Source organism: Mustela putorius, unplaced genomic scaffold (genome assembly GCF_011764305.1).
Source record: "Mustela putorius furo isolate JIRA1106 unplaced genomic scaffold, ASM1176430v1.1 tig00003845_pilon_pilon_pilon, whole genome shotgun sequence".
Taxonomy (NCBI): domain Eukaryota; kingdom Metazoa; phylum Chordata; class Mammalia; order Carnivora; family Mustelidae; genus Mustela; species Mustela putorius.
The window spans coordinates 56,390,207-56,405,853 of NW_025421998.1; the positions used below are offsets into that span (position 1 = coordinate 56,390,207).

The 15,647-nt window shown below is 37.5% G+C and overlaps 1 protein-coding gene and 1 long non-coding RNA gene across 2 annotated transcripts in view; one reads left to right on the forward strand and one right to left on the reverse strand.

Annotated features, from left to right (window-relative positions):
* LOC106006845 overlaps positions 1 to 15,647 on the forward strand; it is a 55,495-nt gene that overhangs the window by 20,083 nt on the left and 19,765 nt on the right. Inside the window, exon 2 of the long non-coding RNA XR_001181140.2 lies at positions 11,428 to 11,579. This is a non-coding gene — a long non-coding RNA (uncharacterized LOC106006845). The remainder of the gene's footprint in view (positions 1 to 11,427; positions 11,580 to 15,647) is intronic.
* CUNH7orf31 (chromosome unknown C7orf31 homolog) overlaps positions 1 to 15,647 on the reverse strand; it is a 42,072-nt gene that overhangs the window by 11,365 nt on the left and 15,060 nt on the right. Inside the window, exons 4-7 of the mRNA XM_004762521.3 lie at positions 8,307 to 8,378; positions 6,197 to 6,226; positions 2,624 to 2,805; positions 103 to 191 (exon numbers count right to left, since the gene is read on the reverse strand). Of these exons, the coding sequence (XP_004762578.1) occupies positions 103 to 191; positions 2,624 to 2,805; positions 6,197 to 6,226; positions 8,307 to 8,378 (373 nt within the window). The remainder of the gene's footprint in view (positions 1 to 102; positions 192 to 2,623; positions 2,806 to 6,196; positions 6,227 to 8,306; positions 8,379 to 15,647) is intronic.

Consider the following 15,647-nt stretch of genomic DNA (forward strand, 5'->3'; position numbering starts at 1 on the left):
CCAGATAGAAAATAAAAGAATCCATCTTTTGGGTTTTTATAAATGCATACAGTAAAAACATTTTTTACTTTGTTTTAAACACACATTTTAAAAGGTACTTACATCATAGTATACACCCTGTCCTGGCCAAGTCAAGCCTTTCTTTTTTGAATCCATTGGAAGATCAAGCAGTTCATATCTGTAAGGATTACCTGAAATTTTCAGGAAGAGCACAGTTATCCTGAATATACAAGAAAGTTTTCTGTGAATGGGGTTTTGGGGTGCAATAAATAGAAATGAGATGATGGGGTAGAGAGCAATGCAGGTGCACGTTTTAGCTACTGTTATAGCTTTGTTTGAATTCTTCCTCCTCTTAATGAGCAGCACACGGGTCACAGACAGTGAGACTGAGCCTCTAACCTGAGGTGTGGCCAGCAGCACAAGAGAGCCCCATACTGCATCACTCTGATTAATGAAAGGGATTCCCCGGTAAGTTGTTAACTTTTAAAAAAATTATCATATAATGTATTATTAGCCCCAGGGGTACAGGTCTGTGAATCATCAGGCTTACACAATTCACAGCACTCACCATAGCACATACCCTCCCCAATGTCCATAACTCAGCCACCCTATCCCTACCCCCCACCACCCAGCAACCCTCAGTTTGTTTCCTGAGATTAAGAGTCTCTTATGGTTTGTCTCCCTCCTGATCCCATCTTGTTTCATTTTTTCCTTCCCAACCCCCCAAACCCCCAACGTTGCCTCTCAAATTTCTCATATCAGGGAGATCATATGGTAATTGCCTTTCTCTGATTGACTTATTTCGCTTCGTATAATACCCTCTGGTTTCATCCATGTCATTGCAAATGTCAGCCATCTTTTGATGGCTGCATAATATTCCATTGTGCATATCTACCACATCTTTACCCATTCATCTGTTGATGGGCATCTAGGTTCTTTCCATAGTTTGGCTATTGTGGACATTGTTGCTTTAAGCATTCGGAGGCACGTGCCCCTTTGGATCACTACATTTGTATCTTTAGGATAAATACCCAGTAAATTAAAATTTTCCGGGATCCTCTTTCTGGTCTCTGAAGGCTTGGCAAATACATTTCTATACCACATGATTTGGGCTTTCCCTGACCAAATATCAAGACACAGAATTAGTACTTGCTTACCAGAAATTTATTGCAAGAGAACATTTTAAAGACTCTAGCTTCTTAGGTATTAGTGGTGGTTTGATAAACTTTATCAAAAACAGCATGGCCTCCCCTGATCCTGTAATAAGTTCTGCATTAAACAATGCTCTAACATCCATCCTCAGGGGTAATAAGAGTGTAGGTTGGCATTTAGTGAACATTTACCATGTACCAGTGCTGTACTAAGTGTTTTATATCTATCATCACATTAGCATGAGGAACGTATTGTTATTTCCACTTTAACAAATGAAACTGAGGCACGAAGAATTTAAGCAGCTTGCCCAAGATCACACAGCTAGTAAGTTGAATAATTCAAACTCAGGCAATGTGGTACTAGAGCCTGCACTCTTAACCCATATACTATTGATTTCTATTAGAGAAAAGTTAAAGTAAGTGTAAAAAAAAAGAGTAGGAAACCTAATGCAATAGTAGTTTTTGGAAAGGTTATTTATGAGGTCATACAATATACTCATTTTTTTAAATACTCATCTTTTTAAAGTCCTCCAAGGGGAGCTTTGCTATGGTCCATGGTATGTGGCAGAGCTAGAATTCTATCCGTGTAGTCTTACTCCATAGCTCTTAAACACTCCACTATTATGTCTCTCAAAATGTTACTGTGTCCTAATGAGGTGCTGAAGCCGATATTGATGATGGTAAACATTTGGACCTCAATATTTATGACCAGAGGAACTGCATTATAGGATAGGTCTTGGGTCTTCCCTTCCTCAAAGCCTAAATGTATTCAACAAATGTCTTTCTTGGCCAACCATGCACCTTTTCTGTCACCTTCAATTACCTCTTCTCTAGTATGTTCAGTCTTTCTCCATAGGTTTTTTTCTTTGTGTTAAGGTGTCTAGTGTAGAGGAATCTTGATGACTAGTATATGGGCTTACTATCCTAATACACATCTGGAAAGACCCCAAGGTTTGAATCTGAAGAAGATGCCCCAGGGTGTTAAGAGGACCTAAACAAACTGTTCCCATTTCCTTCCGAGTGTTATTTCAGTGACAGCCTTTCAGTTTCATCACAACTGCTATACTCATGTCTAGACCCTGATGATCTGATCCAGATATCATCCTTGTGCTGATCACCTGAACTAGGGTGAAATCTTGAAAAGGTAAACCATGAGAGAGAGCAGGAAGGAAATAAAATAGAAAATACAAGTAGAATAAAAACAATGCTACAATGTTTGGTTTCTGATTCTACCATGGAAGGCTCTGTATAAAGAAGAAAAGTTAAGAGCACCTGCAGAGAATCTGATGTACTTGGTCTGTGGTAGGGTCCCAGATAATTCTAAAGTGCAGCCACTGTTAAGAACAACTTTCATAATGTACTGGTGGGTCACACTTTTGTGACTTGAGTCCTTTGCCCTACTTAATTTTATTATTGAATACAGTTCACATATGAGAAGACTCAATACTGTTTTGATATCAAATCACATTTACCTCTTGTTTTCAAAATCGTTGTACCATAAGCCTTCGTTGGCACAGTGGGAGGAAATGGCTGTTGGCTTCGGCCTTTAATGCCTGTGTAGAGATCCTTCGGTGATGTAAACGTCGGGAACATGGCACCGCGGGAGATGTGTGTGTGGTATGGATGTTCAATCGGATATGAGGAACAGATTTCTCTGAGATTTAGTTGAGCAAACAAAACAGAAGTACAATTGAAAAAAATTAATCATCAAGTATTTATTGGGATTCTTGTGGCAGGTACTGTTCTAATCCCTGGGGATATGATAGTGAGCCAAAAGTCCCTGGACTCATGGAGTTAGTGGAGTATATTCCACTAAACATGAGATTTTCTTAATTTGGTAGACAAATTAATTTTTAAAGTAAATCATACTGAATTATTTATTGGTGTATAACTCTCACGACTGTGGCAGAAGATACATGAAATTTGTAGTTTTTAGAATGCTATAGGAAGTATTTCCAGTTGCTTTTCAATTCCTGCCACTTGTTTTAAGAGGATTCCATTACTTTATTTTATGGGATCATTTTGGGCATTCAGTATGCAGAGTGATCTGTAATCATTTTGCATTGAACTTTCAATCTAGGCCATCTGTTTCTTTTAAGCAGTTAATCAACAAACTATCCTGCCTGTTTATGCATGCGGAACTGTTTAGAAATCAAAAAGCCGAAAATTGCTAGTGTGCTGATGGAAAAAAAAAACAAGTTAAAAAACCCATAGGGATATAATTTTCCTATGATTTGAAAAACTAGCAGAGTTCTTAAAAGAACTAGCAGAGTGTTTAAAAAATTGTGAGAGCTGGCCCAGATTTGGGCCCCTACTACTTCCTTGGCATACTGATGCTAATCTGTACTGAATTCAGCAGCCTTGGCATCTTGGTGGGCTCTCTGAAATACCTAGCAGTATAAGATTCTTTATTTTATTTTATTTATTTATTTGACATATAGAGATTACAAGTAGACAGAGAGGCAGGCTGAGAAAGAGGAGGAAGCAGGCCCCCTGCTGAGCAGAAAGCCTGATGCGGGGCTCGATCCCAGGATCCTAGGATCATGACCTGAGCCGAAGGCAGAGGCTTTAACCCACTGAGCCACCCAGAGGCTCCAGCAGTATAAGATTCTTAACAAGTTCCTGGTCTCTCCTAGATACCACAAGAAGTTAAGGTTGATTTGTAAGAGAAAAAGTTGACTCCCAAGCAAAAGTCATTCACAAGGCCAGCGAGTTTTTTCTGTTTTTGTGTATGGTGATTGGTTTTCTTGCCCTTGTCACAAACTCTTCTCAGGTGAACACATTTTTGTCTTGGGTGTAGATTCATTTTATTGTGAATCACTAAGCACTTTTCTAACTTATTTACTTTGCTTAAAAAGCACCACATCAACTACTACATGCTTGGTATGAGGCACAAGTTCATCAGCTCTGTGATGACATGAGAACACAGAATCAAGACTTTCATTCCTCAATTCTAACTGACTGATGTCCCTTGTAATTATAAAACCACTAGCCCAGTAACTGCTTTGAAGCAATACCAGCTGTACTTCATTTTATAGAAGACACAATAATTTCCATTTATTCTAAATAAATATTTCCATTGTCGAATTTGGTGCATTCTGTAGTTTACTATCCCTCTTGAATTCACTTCCCCTTACAAACTGGCTTGAAAATAAGTGATCATTTATAGTTTGAGCAAACTATTTGTGTGAATAAAACAGGAATGAACACATTTTTGCTCATGGGGAGGATGTCCAATCTAAGTTAGGAAAAGGATGGAGTTTACTGAGGTCTAGTAAAAAGCCCATGTTCTAGGGGAAGTTCTTAGACATTCAGAGCCTTGGGTGACTGCAGGTGAAGTGGTCAGGAAGCAGGTGACCTGGGCAAGAAAGAGATCCCAGGGACAGTGGAGAATGAAATGAGAAAGGCTGGGGTTCAAATACTGTCCAACAGTCAAAGACATTTAGTCACAAAACATATTGGAAAGAATGGCTGAGTTAATAGAGTGTAATGATTGTCTCAATATGTGCTGATTAACTTACTTCTCTGGGAAGAAGATTCGTCCTGATTCTCTTGGATTTTTTCCTAGTATGTGTCAGTTTGAGCAAAGATGGATGAATTAGTGGGAATGGGGAATCAATGAGGGATTAATTTTTTAAACTTCCAGTTCTATTTCCCACAGACTTGATGAAGTTTAAGGAAATGTGGTATGACTGTTTCATAAAATGGTCACATTTGTACAAAAATATCTCAGTGGGTAATGTGGAAGGTCCTGAGACATTGTAACTACTGTATGAATAGGAATTCTACTCAGAGGACATTGCCTTGACGTGATAATCCCAACAATAAGTACAACAACAACAGTGAAGCATTTATATGGTAGGCTTTGTGGTAACTGCTTTATCTCTAACCTTTATCAGAGGATCATTCAACAAGCTAAGTAAATGCTAGCATGCTCCCAGAGGTCAGGGCAGGGTGGCCCCATTTTCAACTAATCTGATGTTGGTTAGGACTTCCTGACAAAGGCCATTACATTGGTTTTCATTGTATCTTGTTCTCATCACAAAGACATGAACGGAAAGTAGAGATTGAGGCCAAGATCATGTTAAATTACAAAAAAAGAACCACAAAAATTTCATAAGCCATTTTTTCCCCCTGGGAATTGGTTCCCTTGATAGAAAGCTTGCAAAATGTGTATACATAGTTATTGGGTCCTTTTGGTTTTGTCTGTAGCTAGGATTTTGGCTTTGTGAAGAAGGGATAAAAGGTTAGGAAGTTAGGAAGGCATGGAGTGGCCCTGATTAATTATGATCATTTGGGATGAAGGCAGAAATTTTTTCCCCTCAGATTCTAGAAACTGTTTCCTAGTTAATAGTATTGAGTTATTTCTGGTAATGATTTAGCAAAACATATTTTATTCTAAGACCTGCAGGCTATGGACTCTGTGTGTCTTGAGTCTATGTATAATACAAGATTTTATTCAATATCTTGTATGTATTATAAAGGTTATTTTTGTTTGTTAAACAATCTGAGTAAAGTATGGATTTTAGTTAATAGCAATGCATCAATAATGACTCATGAATTATGACAAATATACCATACTAATATAGGATGTTGTTAATAGGGAAACTGGGTATGAGGTATATAGGAGTTTTATACAATTTTTCAAGTAATTCTATAAATTCAAACTCTACTAAATTAAAAAGCTTGTTTAAAAAGGTTAGCAGTATATAATAGCCTCTCCTCCCACTTGTTAAAAAAAATCTTTCATGAGGGGCACCTGGGTGGCTCAGTCTTTAAGTGTTTGCCTTCAGCTCAGATCATGATCCCAGAGTCCTGGGATTGAGCCCCACATTGGACTCCCTGCTCAGCGGGGAGCCTGCTTCTCCCTCTCCTTCTCCCCTTGCTAGTGATACATCTCTCACTGTGTCCCTCTCTGTCAAATAAATAAAACCTAAAAAAAAAAATCTTCCATGAAAAGGTGTATTTATCCTTACACTGTCTGAGGATTGCCAATATTTCTTTCTTGATTGTAACAGGGAAGGAAAATATAAGTATATACTTACCCTACTGTTGAATTAGGTGGTTTGGGTATCCTAGAATAAAAACAGGAAATAAATCCCAATTTTTAATATTAAGGACTTTTAAAAGCATACATTCCTTTTAGAAATTTGCTTAAGAATAATGATGTATCCCACTTTCAAACTACAGTATTATCTTTATGATAATATTCTTGATTGGCTTTCTGGAACACTGGATATTGGCCAGACAGATACGATGTCCTCATATCTCAGTTCTGTTGATCCATCTAACTTTAGTCCCACTCACCACCCATTTTTCATTTCCTATTTGCAGTACAGGTGCAGGACTTACTGCTTCTAATGATAATATGGTTTTGGTTCTTATTCACATTCACCCTCATAATCAGGCAAGAGCCAAAGTGCTCAGAGGCAGCCTGACACAATACATGTGGTGCAATTACATGACCTAAAGTGAACTGAGTGGCTGGTGGGACAAGATGTGTAAGTACTGTGTGTGCTTTGTCCCTTTGCCCAGGATTGCTGATCTCTCATGATCGTAAATATTGCCCACTTGACAGAAGGGCTAGAACAAAACTGAACAAGTTCCTAGAGGCATATCTTTTCTGAATCAGTTCATTTGAGGCCAAGATCATGTTAAATTACAAAAAAAGAGCCACTGTTGTGTATTTACTAATTACTCTGAGCCCTGCCTGCCAAGAAATAATACTGAACCTGAGGAGCAAAGTCCACACTAGAGAAGGAATGTTACCTGCTTTTATTGGACTCAACACTTAGTTTCAGCCTATGCAGATATTTCTGAAATATTTCAGGCACGAAAAATGAATATAATGTTATCTGTTGATAGCAAAGATCCATAAAATATACTATTCAATTGTTGTATGTTTATTTAGAAAGTAGTACATAAGCTATATACTTTTTTGAGTCCACAGTGTATTATAAACACATAGTTCACATTAATTTTAAGAAACTTATGTCTTTCTTTATTTGGACTCCAGGTTTGTAGGCTTGGTACTAGTAAAAAAAAAAAAAAAAAAAAAAAAAAAAAACCAAAAACCTGAAATATATCTTCTAGTTTTATTTGTGGTTGAGTTGGGATGGGGGGGGCAGTGAATATGAAGAATCCCAGGGGTATTGTTACTAGGGTGGCTATGAAACATTAAATCAGCATCTAAAATTTTTCTCAAGTGACAAATTTAGCTATGCTATTGACAAGAATATACCTAAAATGCATTTACTTTAAAATGGAAAAAATAAAGGAAAGTTTTTCAAAAAATTACAAGTTTAAAAGTTTGAATAAAAATTAAAAATGCTCAGAGACACCAGTTCCTTGGCTTGAACCCGTCCATTATTTTACTGCTGCACTCTACATTTACTTTTCAAAGTTTACTGATCCCAAAGGGATCAGTAACCAGAGCCTACCAACCACAAAATTCATGTCTTTTTGGCTCCCTCTTGTGGCTGAACTCTGTATTAACTTTCTTCCTATAAATAGTCCCAACGGTTCTAATAGTTAAAGGGAAGGAAGTGATATTTTCATTTTTAGTTCAGTGTTGTCAGTGTTTTATTTTTATATGAAAATTAAAAAGTATGCTTTTGTAATAATGTACCCCAAACTATTTCAAAGAGGAAAACATAATACACTGGAAAATAACTCCTCTGATTAAAAATATTCCTATCCTAAAAGGAGACTAAGGGAGTAATTTTATTACAAATTATTTGTTAGTTGTCATAATTAACCTCCAGGCTCATAAGATCCTGATGAAAACTATTGTTGAGGGAGCTGGGGCATTTTCTGTGAATGTTTTAAGAAATTTAACTGATTCTTACTAGATTAACTAGGTCAAAGGCAGGGAAAGGGACCCAGATGACTTGTGTGAATTCTTTCAAACATTACTATTCCATATTTTGTGTTTTTTTCTTGTTAAATGCCACAAACTCTTAGTGGGTTTTGGATTATTTGTTTTATTTCTGTTTCTTTGGTCTTGGTTTCTATTATTAATGATAGCTGTTTAAGAAAAAAAGGAACACTTTTTCTAAAAGTTCCCATTTTGGGGCTTTTTTATTTCTCATAAAACTCATTTTTACTTAAAAAAGTTATTTGTCCCAATATAAGGAAAAGAAACCCCAAACTTACAAAGAATCATTTCCATAGATGTCACTTTTTTTATTCTGCGTCAAATAATAGAATTGTTCAATAGGAAGTTTTCTGAAAAGAAAAGATTAAGTTGAACACCTTTTCAAATTAAAGCAGTGATGTCAGATATAAAAGACAAATAGACAAATAATATAACCATGTTTATATGGAAATTCAGTATATGAAAAGTGGCATTTTAAGTCAGTGGAAAAGGATTTACTTTTCAGTAAACAATGCAGGAAAAATTCACTAGCCATTTGAAGAAGAATAGATTTGTATTTCATACTGTGCATAAAGATAATTTCAGATGGATTAAAAATCTAAAGAATTGGGAAAAACAAATATTAAGATATACAAGAATATGTTTTTTTCTTTGTGGTGGGGAAAACTTTTTTTTTTTTTTTTAAATAAAGGGAGAGAGGAGGAGGTGAGGGGGAGAGGGAGAGAGAGAATGTTAAGCCAGGCTTGCGCCCCCGGCAGAGCACAGTGCAGGCTCAATCTCACAACCCTGAGATCATGTCCTGAGCTGAAATCAAGAGTCCAGTGCTTCACTGACTGAGCCACCCAGATGCCCCATGTGAGGAAAACATTTTAAATTATATTTTTCTTTTAAACTCAAAATCTAAAAGGAAATTTTGTAACATCAGCAGAAAAACTTTTGAAGACAGGATGGAATAAAAAAAGCTAAAAGTTTGGAAGAAATTTTTGCAGAAAGATATGTAAAGGATTAATATGTAGAACATAAGAATCTGTAACTAAAATACAATAAAAATGGATGGGCAAAGAACAAGATCTGAAAAGGGAATATAAATGACCATACATAAGAAAATATAAACATAAGTACTCAAACAGAGAAATGTACTCTGATAACCAAGATAACCTTTATACTTATTAGATGGGCAAAAATTATAGTTTGATAATATAACACAGTTGTCCAAGAGTATGGGGACATAGATATTATTATATACTACCATGAGAATATAAAGCATTTGGGCTATATTACTGAAATTGAAAATAGTCATATATTGTGACCCATAACTTTCACTAAGGATTTTCTCTAGAGGAATATTTGTGCCTGAGCTCAAGGAAGCCTGTATAAGAAGAATATTCATTACATATAGTTAATGCCAAAAAAAAAGAGGAAACAATATGAAGATGTCTAAATAGTCCATGATGCATCTATATTGTGGAACACAAAGAGAAATTAAAAATAATTTAATAGATCTGTGTTTACAGTCTCTAGATTGTAAAGAGAAAAAAAGAACCAAGTTGCCTACTACTATATATGCAGTGATTCCACACATAAACAATATACTGCATATATTGTCAATGGGTACATGTACGATTATATAATTGTGAACAAAAAGTGTGAAGGAGACATACCAAAGTGGTAACAGTGGTTCTCTCTAGGAAGGAAACTGGGTTTAGTGGGGCAGTGGTTAGAGGAAACTGGACCTTGTCTTTGATTTTTTTTAGAAAGACTTATTTTTTTAGAGCAGTTTTAGGTTCACAGCAAAGTTGAGAGAAGATAAATTTCCTATACACCCTTCGTCCTCACACATACTAAGCCTCCCTCACGATTAACACGCCCCACCGGAGTGGTACATGTGTTACAGCTGATGAACCTACATTGTTACCACCTAAAGTTCATAGCTTACATTAGCCTTCACTCTTGGTGCCTGTAATGTTTTAGGATGTATGGTGGTGCTCAACTGTCACTTGTGGCTCCCCGTATCTTTTAAATACTCATCTTTTATCTCACCTACCCAAGATAGGTTCTAAAAAACTTGCTTTTCAGCCTCTGAGAATGGTCCTAGAGTGTGAGGGTTATTTTTACCACACAAGAATGCTTGAAGGGTACTTCATAATTAGGTAGATAAAGTGACCAACTCTGTATCAGTCAGGCCCTCTCCAGTCACCCCAGGGCTTGCTCCGTGGCTTCATGGAGGCAGGACAGAAGTCATGGGTAGATTCAGCAACATGAACTTCTCTTCAAACTCACCTGGCCACATCTGAGTTTGCCAGCAGAAGTCACTAACCCTAAGTATCTCATAGAGAAAAACCTCCTTAGGTGTGCTAGTCAGCCCTCTGGGGGCAGGTTGATTACACTGGACCCCTTCCATCAGGAAAGAGGTGCTTTATCCCAGCATGAGTATATACTTACAAAGATGGATTTGCCTTTCCTTCTCACTAAACTTCTGCCAGTTACATCACCAGTGGATTTACTGAATACCTTCTTCGCTGCATGCCATCTTACAGAATACTACTTTTGACTAAGGAACTCAATTTACCACCAAAGAAATAAAGCACTGATTGAATATAGAGAACACACACACTTACTTTACAGAACGTAGATGAGCCTAATGAAGATTCATTTCTGGTTGAAGCTTGTCCTTAAGAGTGTGGCACATGCTCTGAATGAGTGACCAGTAAATGGTTTCTCTAGCCAGAATGGATGGTGTAAAAAAAATGAAGGGTGGAAGTGGGAGTGGTACCTCTCATTGTTACACTTATTACACTTGAGAAAAATTTTACTTCCTTCCCAGCCACGTTGAGTTTTGCTGGTTTTGAGGTCAAGGGAGAAATGCTTCATCAGGAAACACAGTGGCCCCATTGAATTGGAAGTTGAACTGATGATGTGGTAATTGGGGTTCCTTATGATTGGGGGAAACAGGCAAGAAGGGATTATACCAAATAGATTGGGATGATTGATCCTGAATGTCAAGAGTAAGAGGACTGCTGTTATGTCATGATGGGGAAAAGGAGTGTCTCTAGAATCTAAAGAATATTTTGGGCATCTCCTGGTATTGTTTCTAGTGGCATAAACTTAATGGAATACTGGAGTAGCTTCACACAGGCAGAACCACTAATTGCTAGATCTCTCAGGAAGAAAACTGCAGGCCCTGCACCAGGTAATGAACTCCTACCAGTTCAGGTACTGGCTGAGGGAAAGGGAACTTGGATATAGGTATGTAATTATATTAATATATAGATAATGATATTATACAAGTATGTTTTTATAGACTGTAATATATATAACATGGAAATATTATAACATATTTATCTAGTTTTATTTTTTTGCATTCACCTTTTTCCCTTATTTCTTTATTACTCTTTATAGGGTATTAACGATGATTTACTTCATTAAGTGCATAGCTGTGGATATCAGGACAAGGTTATAACTGAACTAGAGAGGAGAACATCACTCAGAGCTCTTGGACTTGGAGCTGGATGCAGGAACTGATAAGTCTCTGAATTTCCCCTTTTGAGGAGGTGAGTACATTTTCATTTGTATGAAAAAGTCTTGCATTTTCTTACTCTGGCAGCAGTTCTCCAATTTTGTTACATGTTAGAATTACCTGAGGGGTTTTCTTAAAATGGGGATTTTGTCTCGGTCAACCTGGGGTGGGGGGTGGTCCAAGATTTTGCATTCACCGTTTCCTTGATGCTGCCGGTCCCTGGACCCCACGTTGAATAGAAAAGTATATTATTGTCTTTGCTGCTGTTATTTAGCATGGCAGTTGGCTGGCTGGCACAGATGGCTTGCATCTTTATAACACCCTCTCTACATTTTGTTAGTTTTCCACATTTTGAATATCCCATTTGCCCAGGAAGAATCCAGAAAATCTACTTCCAACCTCTTGAGCAACCAGGGTGCAAATGTGTACCCTCCGTTCTGCCAGTCGTCCATATCTGCCCTGGACTTTGATTTGAATGTGAGTGGCCTGAGAACACAGGCTTCTTTGTGAATAAAATAATATAACCAGGTTGTATCTCAGTGTCAGTAGTTCCACTTCAGTTTTTTTCCATTGTATTAGATAAGTCTTTTTGATTTTCAGATTCAGTTCTTAATTTCAAGGGAACTTTTTTTTTTTTAAAGATTTTATTTATTTATTTGACAGAGAGAGATCACAAGTAGGCAGAGAGGCAGGCAGAGAGAGAGAGAGAGGAGGAAACAGGCTCCCTGCTGAGCAGAGAGCCCGATGCGGGACTCGATCCCAGGACCCTGAGATCATGACCTGAGCCGAAGGCAGCGGCTTAACCCACTGAGCCACCCAGGTGCCCTCAAGGGAACTTTCTTGTGTATCTCTGAGTACTTAGTTCTGTTAGATTTACTATTTGTTGTTTTACTTGTTAGATGATCTACATTTGGGACTTTAGTTTTCCTTATGATAAGTAATTATTATCTTTTTAATTTAGCATATCTTCATTTTTATTGCTTTAATATCCTTATCTTTCCCCTCTGCCTTACCGATGTGCAGTCACATCTATCCGGTTTCTTGCTGCTGCTTTTTGTACTAGATTTGTGCATGCTTTTGTGTAGTTGTTTTTCTCATTTTTCCCTTAGCCCTGTGATCTCCCCTTTTATAATGTTCTATCATTTAATCATCTTTAATTAGATTCATATACTTATTTTGTCCTTTAGAGAATCTACTTTTGTTTCCTGGGCTGTTTTTTCTCAGACTAGTTTCTTCATGTGTTTTATATATTAAAAAAATATGTAATATATGTATTATACATATATATCATATCTTTTCTTTTCCTGTTTTACAAAATTGCCTTACCATATGTTCTCATGTTGTGTGTATTTAATTGAACAGCTCTGTCTAAACCCAGCTATTTGTTGTGATACAGTGTGAGTAAATTCTTGATTCTGTCATCTGAAATCAGTTGGCCTTTCTGTCTGTTCTACAGACTTGACGATGGAATATTATTGTCTCTGTATTTCTTTAGCCTCAGGATGGAGGTGCAGAGAGTAAGTGCTGAGGTTGTGTCAGATAGAATACAAGCATCTGGGGTACGACAGTCTAAGATCCTGTTAAATGTCCTCTATAGGGCTCATTCCTTTCAGTTAGGGAAGTAGCCATACCTTCCCTCCAGTCATCGCAGTATTCTGAAAGAGTACACATTCTGCACAACTTCATCTCTCTTGAGATCTTACTGTTTTAAGATAGAAGCTTCTATTCTTGAGGCATTCTTTCTACTCTAACAGGATTACCTACTCAGACTTTCAATCTTCTCTTCAAATTGGAGGATTTGAACACACATCAACAACATTGAACAAACACTGAACAACAAAATCAGGATTTTGTTGACTCACCTAGTCTCCATGTGCATTTGGAATGAAGGGATGGGATTGGGTATAAATCCTCTCAGCCAATAGTGTGGCTTTCCACTGTGCCTCCAGCACTTCCAGGGAGAGTCTGGAAGTACAGGCTGCTGGTATTATTTTGGTTGTCACAATGAATGAGACTGGTATTAGGTTAAGGGCCAGAGATGTTGGGCCAAAGAAGTGTCCTGCTCCAAATGCCCTCTTGAGGAAAATTTAGTTAGAACTGCAATAAACTACATATAATTTTCTTTCCTTAGCACATTCAAATTAATGGCATAAGGTGTTCTTTTTGTATTGTTTAGGGGCCTGCTGGTAAATTTCCCATTTATTTCACTTATTTAGGTAACAGGAGAGGGATATTCTATGATTTTGCTTCATAAACATTAACCTTCAAGCATCACTACCATGACCACCACTGCCACTGCCCCTACTACTTATCATTATTATAGAGTGCTAGTTATAGTTAGCAGGAATTTCAGAGTAGTCTTTAGTTCACAGAGCTCTGGATATCTATTTAACAGCTTCTTAACATTTGCCAGTACCTTAGAGGAAGATCCATTTCCTTTTTCTGAAATAAAGTAAAAATGTTGCTACTTTACTAACTTATAAAAAGAAGTGCTTATGGGGGCGCGTAGGTGGCTCAGTTGGTTAAGCGTCTGACTCTTGGCTTCAGCTCAGGTCATGATCTCAGGGGGGTGAGATTGAGCCCCACATGGGCTTCACGCTCAGTGCAGAGTTGGCCTGAGATTCTCTCTTTCTCCCCTTCTGCACTGTCTCTGCTTTCACACACACATGTGCACTTTCTCAATAAATACATAAAATCTTAAAAAAAAGAGAAGTGTTTATGGAAGTGAAAATGAAGTTACAAATTTTTATTACTTTGTAACGTCATTCTTCTAAATGAATGTGTGCCAAATTAGGTGATGACAGCTTTGCTTGGAATTTCTGAAACTTGCCCCTCTGGTTAAGTAGATACTGTTAAAGTTCTTTACAAGAGTTTTACTTAGATATAGTTATGTCATGAAGCGCTGGGAGGAAGAGTGACATTGGGAAGGGGGACGTTGCACTGGAAAATGCATATATAAATGCATGTGATCATAATTCCATTAGTAAGCCATGTTCTTTTACTTTCTTAACAATGACATACCGTAGGACATTTCACTCGATACTTTTCTAAGCAGTAGGTACTTTCAGTTTGCCAAGTCAGATGACAGGAGGGCTGGTGAAGCAAAGGAGTGATCCTGTTTCTGATAAGTGATGCCTGTTTGTCACCACAGCACTCCCCTGCAAATCCCCAGCAGGGAAGGTAGTAGAGTATGATTGGTAGCACAAGCTCTTATGTGGACCACGTGAGGCTTCACACCTCAGAGAGCTAGAGAATACTCTTATTATTTTGTATAAAAGGCCCTTTTTTTGGGAGAAAGAAAAATACTGTGACACAAGTTATTCCCTATTAAGAAACAAGTAAAAACTATGTTGTAGTGGTTTGTCAAGGGATGTGCGTTATATCTGAAAACAGAACTGTGTCCTAAATATATTTTTAAGAGATAAATACGCCAAAGTGGTTACATTTGACCTAAAAGGATATGAAGAGAACAGAACACAGGAACCTGCATTTCTGAGTCGGGGATGGTGGGTATTCTAATTGGAACAAGTACTTCATCTCCCAGTGGCCTACCCAAGGCTGCCTTCAGTGAGGCAGCAGACACAAACCTCTTATTTCAAACTGATTTCCCTTAAGACACTCCTCTTTGGGTCTCTCTTTGCTCTAGGATTCTGTGAGTACAATTCTGATCCTTTTAGAAGGTTGTGCATTTTTTAAATACATAAATTTCGAGGGTAACCCACATAAACTCCATAAGGAGCTGTACCTCTAGTATCTAGCACAATACTTACTATACTCAAATTGTTGCATAAATGAATAGCTAGAGTAAATCATGAATGGAATGAGCGGATGAAAGAATTTGCTTGGGCTTTGGGCCCAAAGAAACATGGACTCCAGTCCCTTTCCACAACTTCATAGTTGTCTGATCCAGGGAAAGTTCCTGCTGTGTATTGTAAAACCAGGAGAACAATAGTTTCCTTGGAAAGATATTATAGATCGGTATTATATCATAAAGTAAGTTCCATGAGAGTGGGGACTTAAAAAAAAGTGTTGGATGAATGAATGATCTTGAGGTCCTTGCTATCTGATAATGTATCAATATTTGCATCTAATAGGACTGACA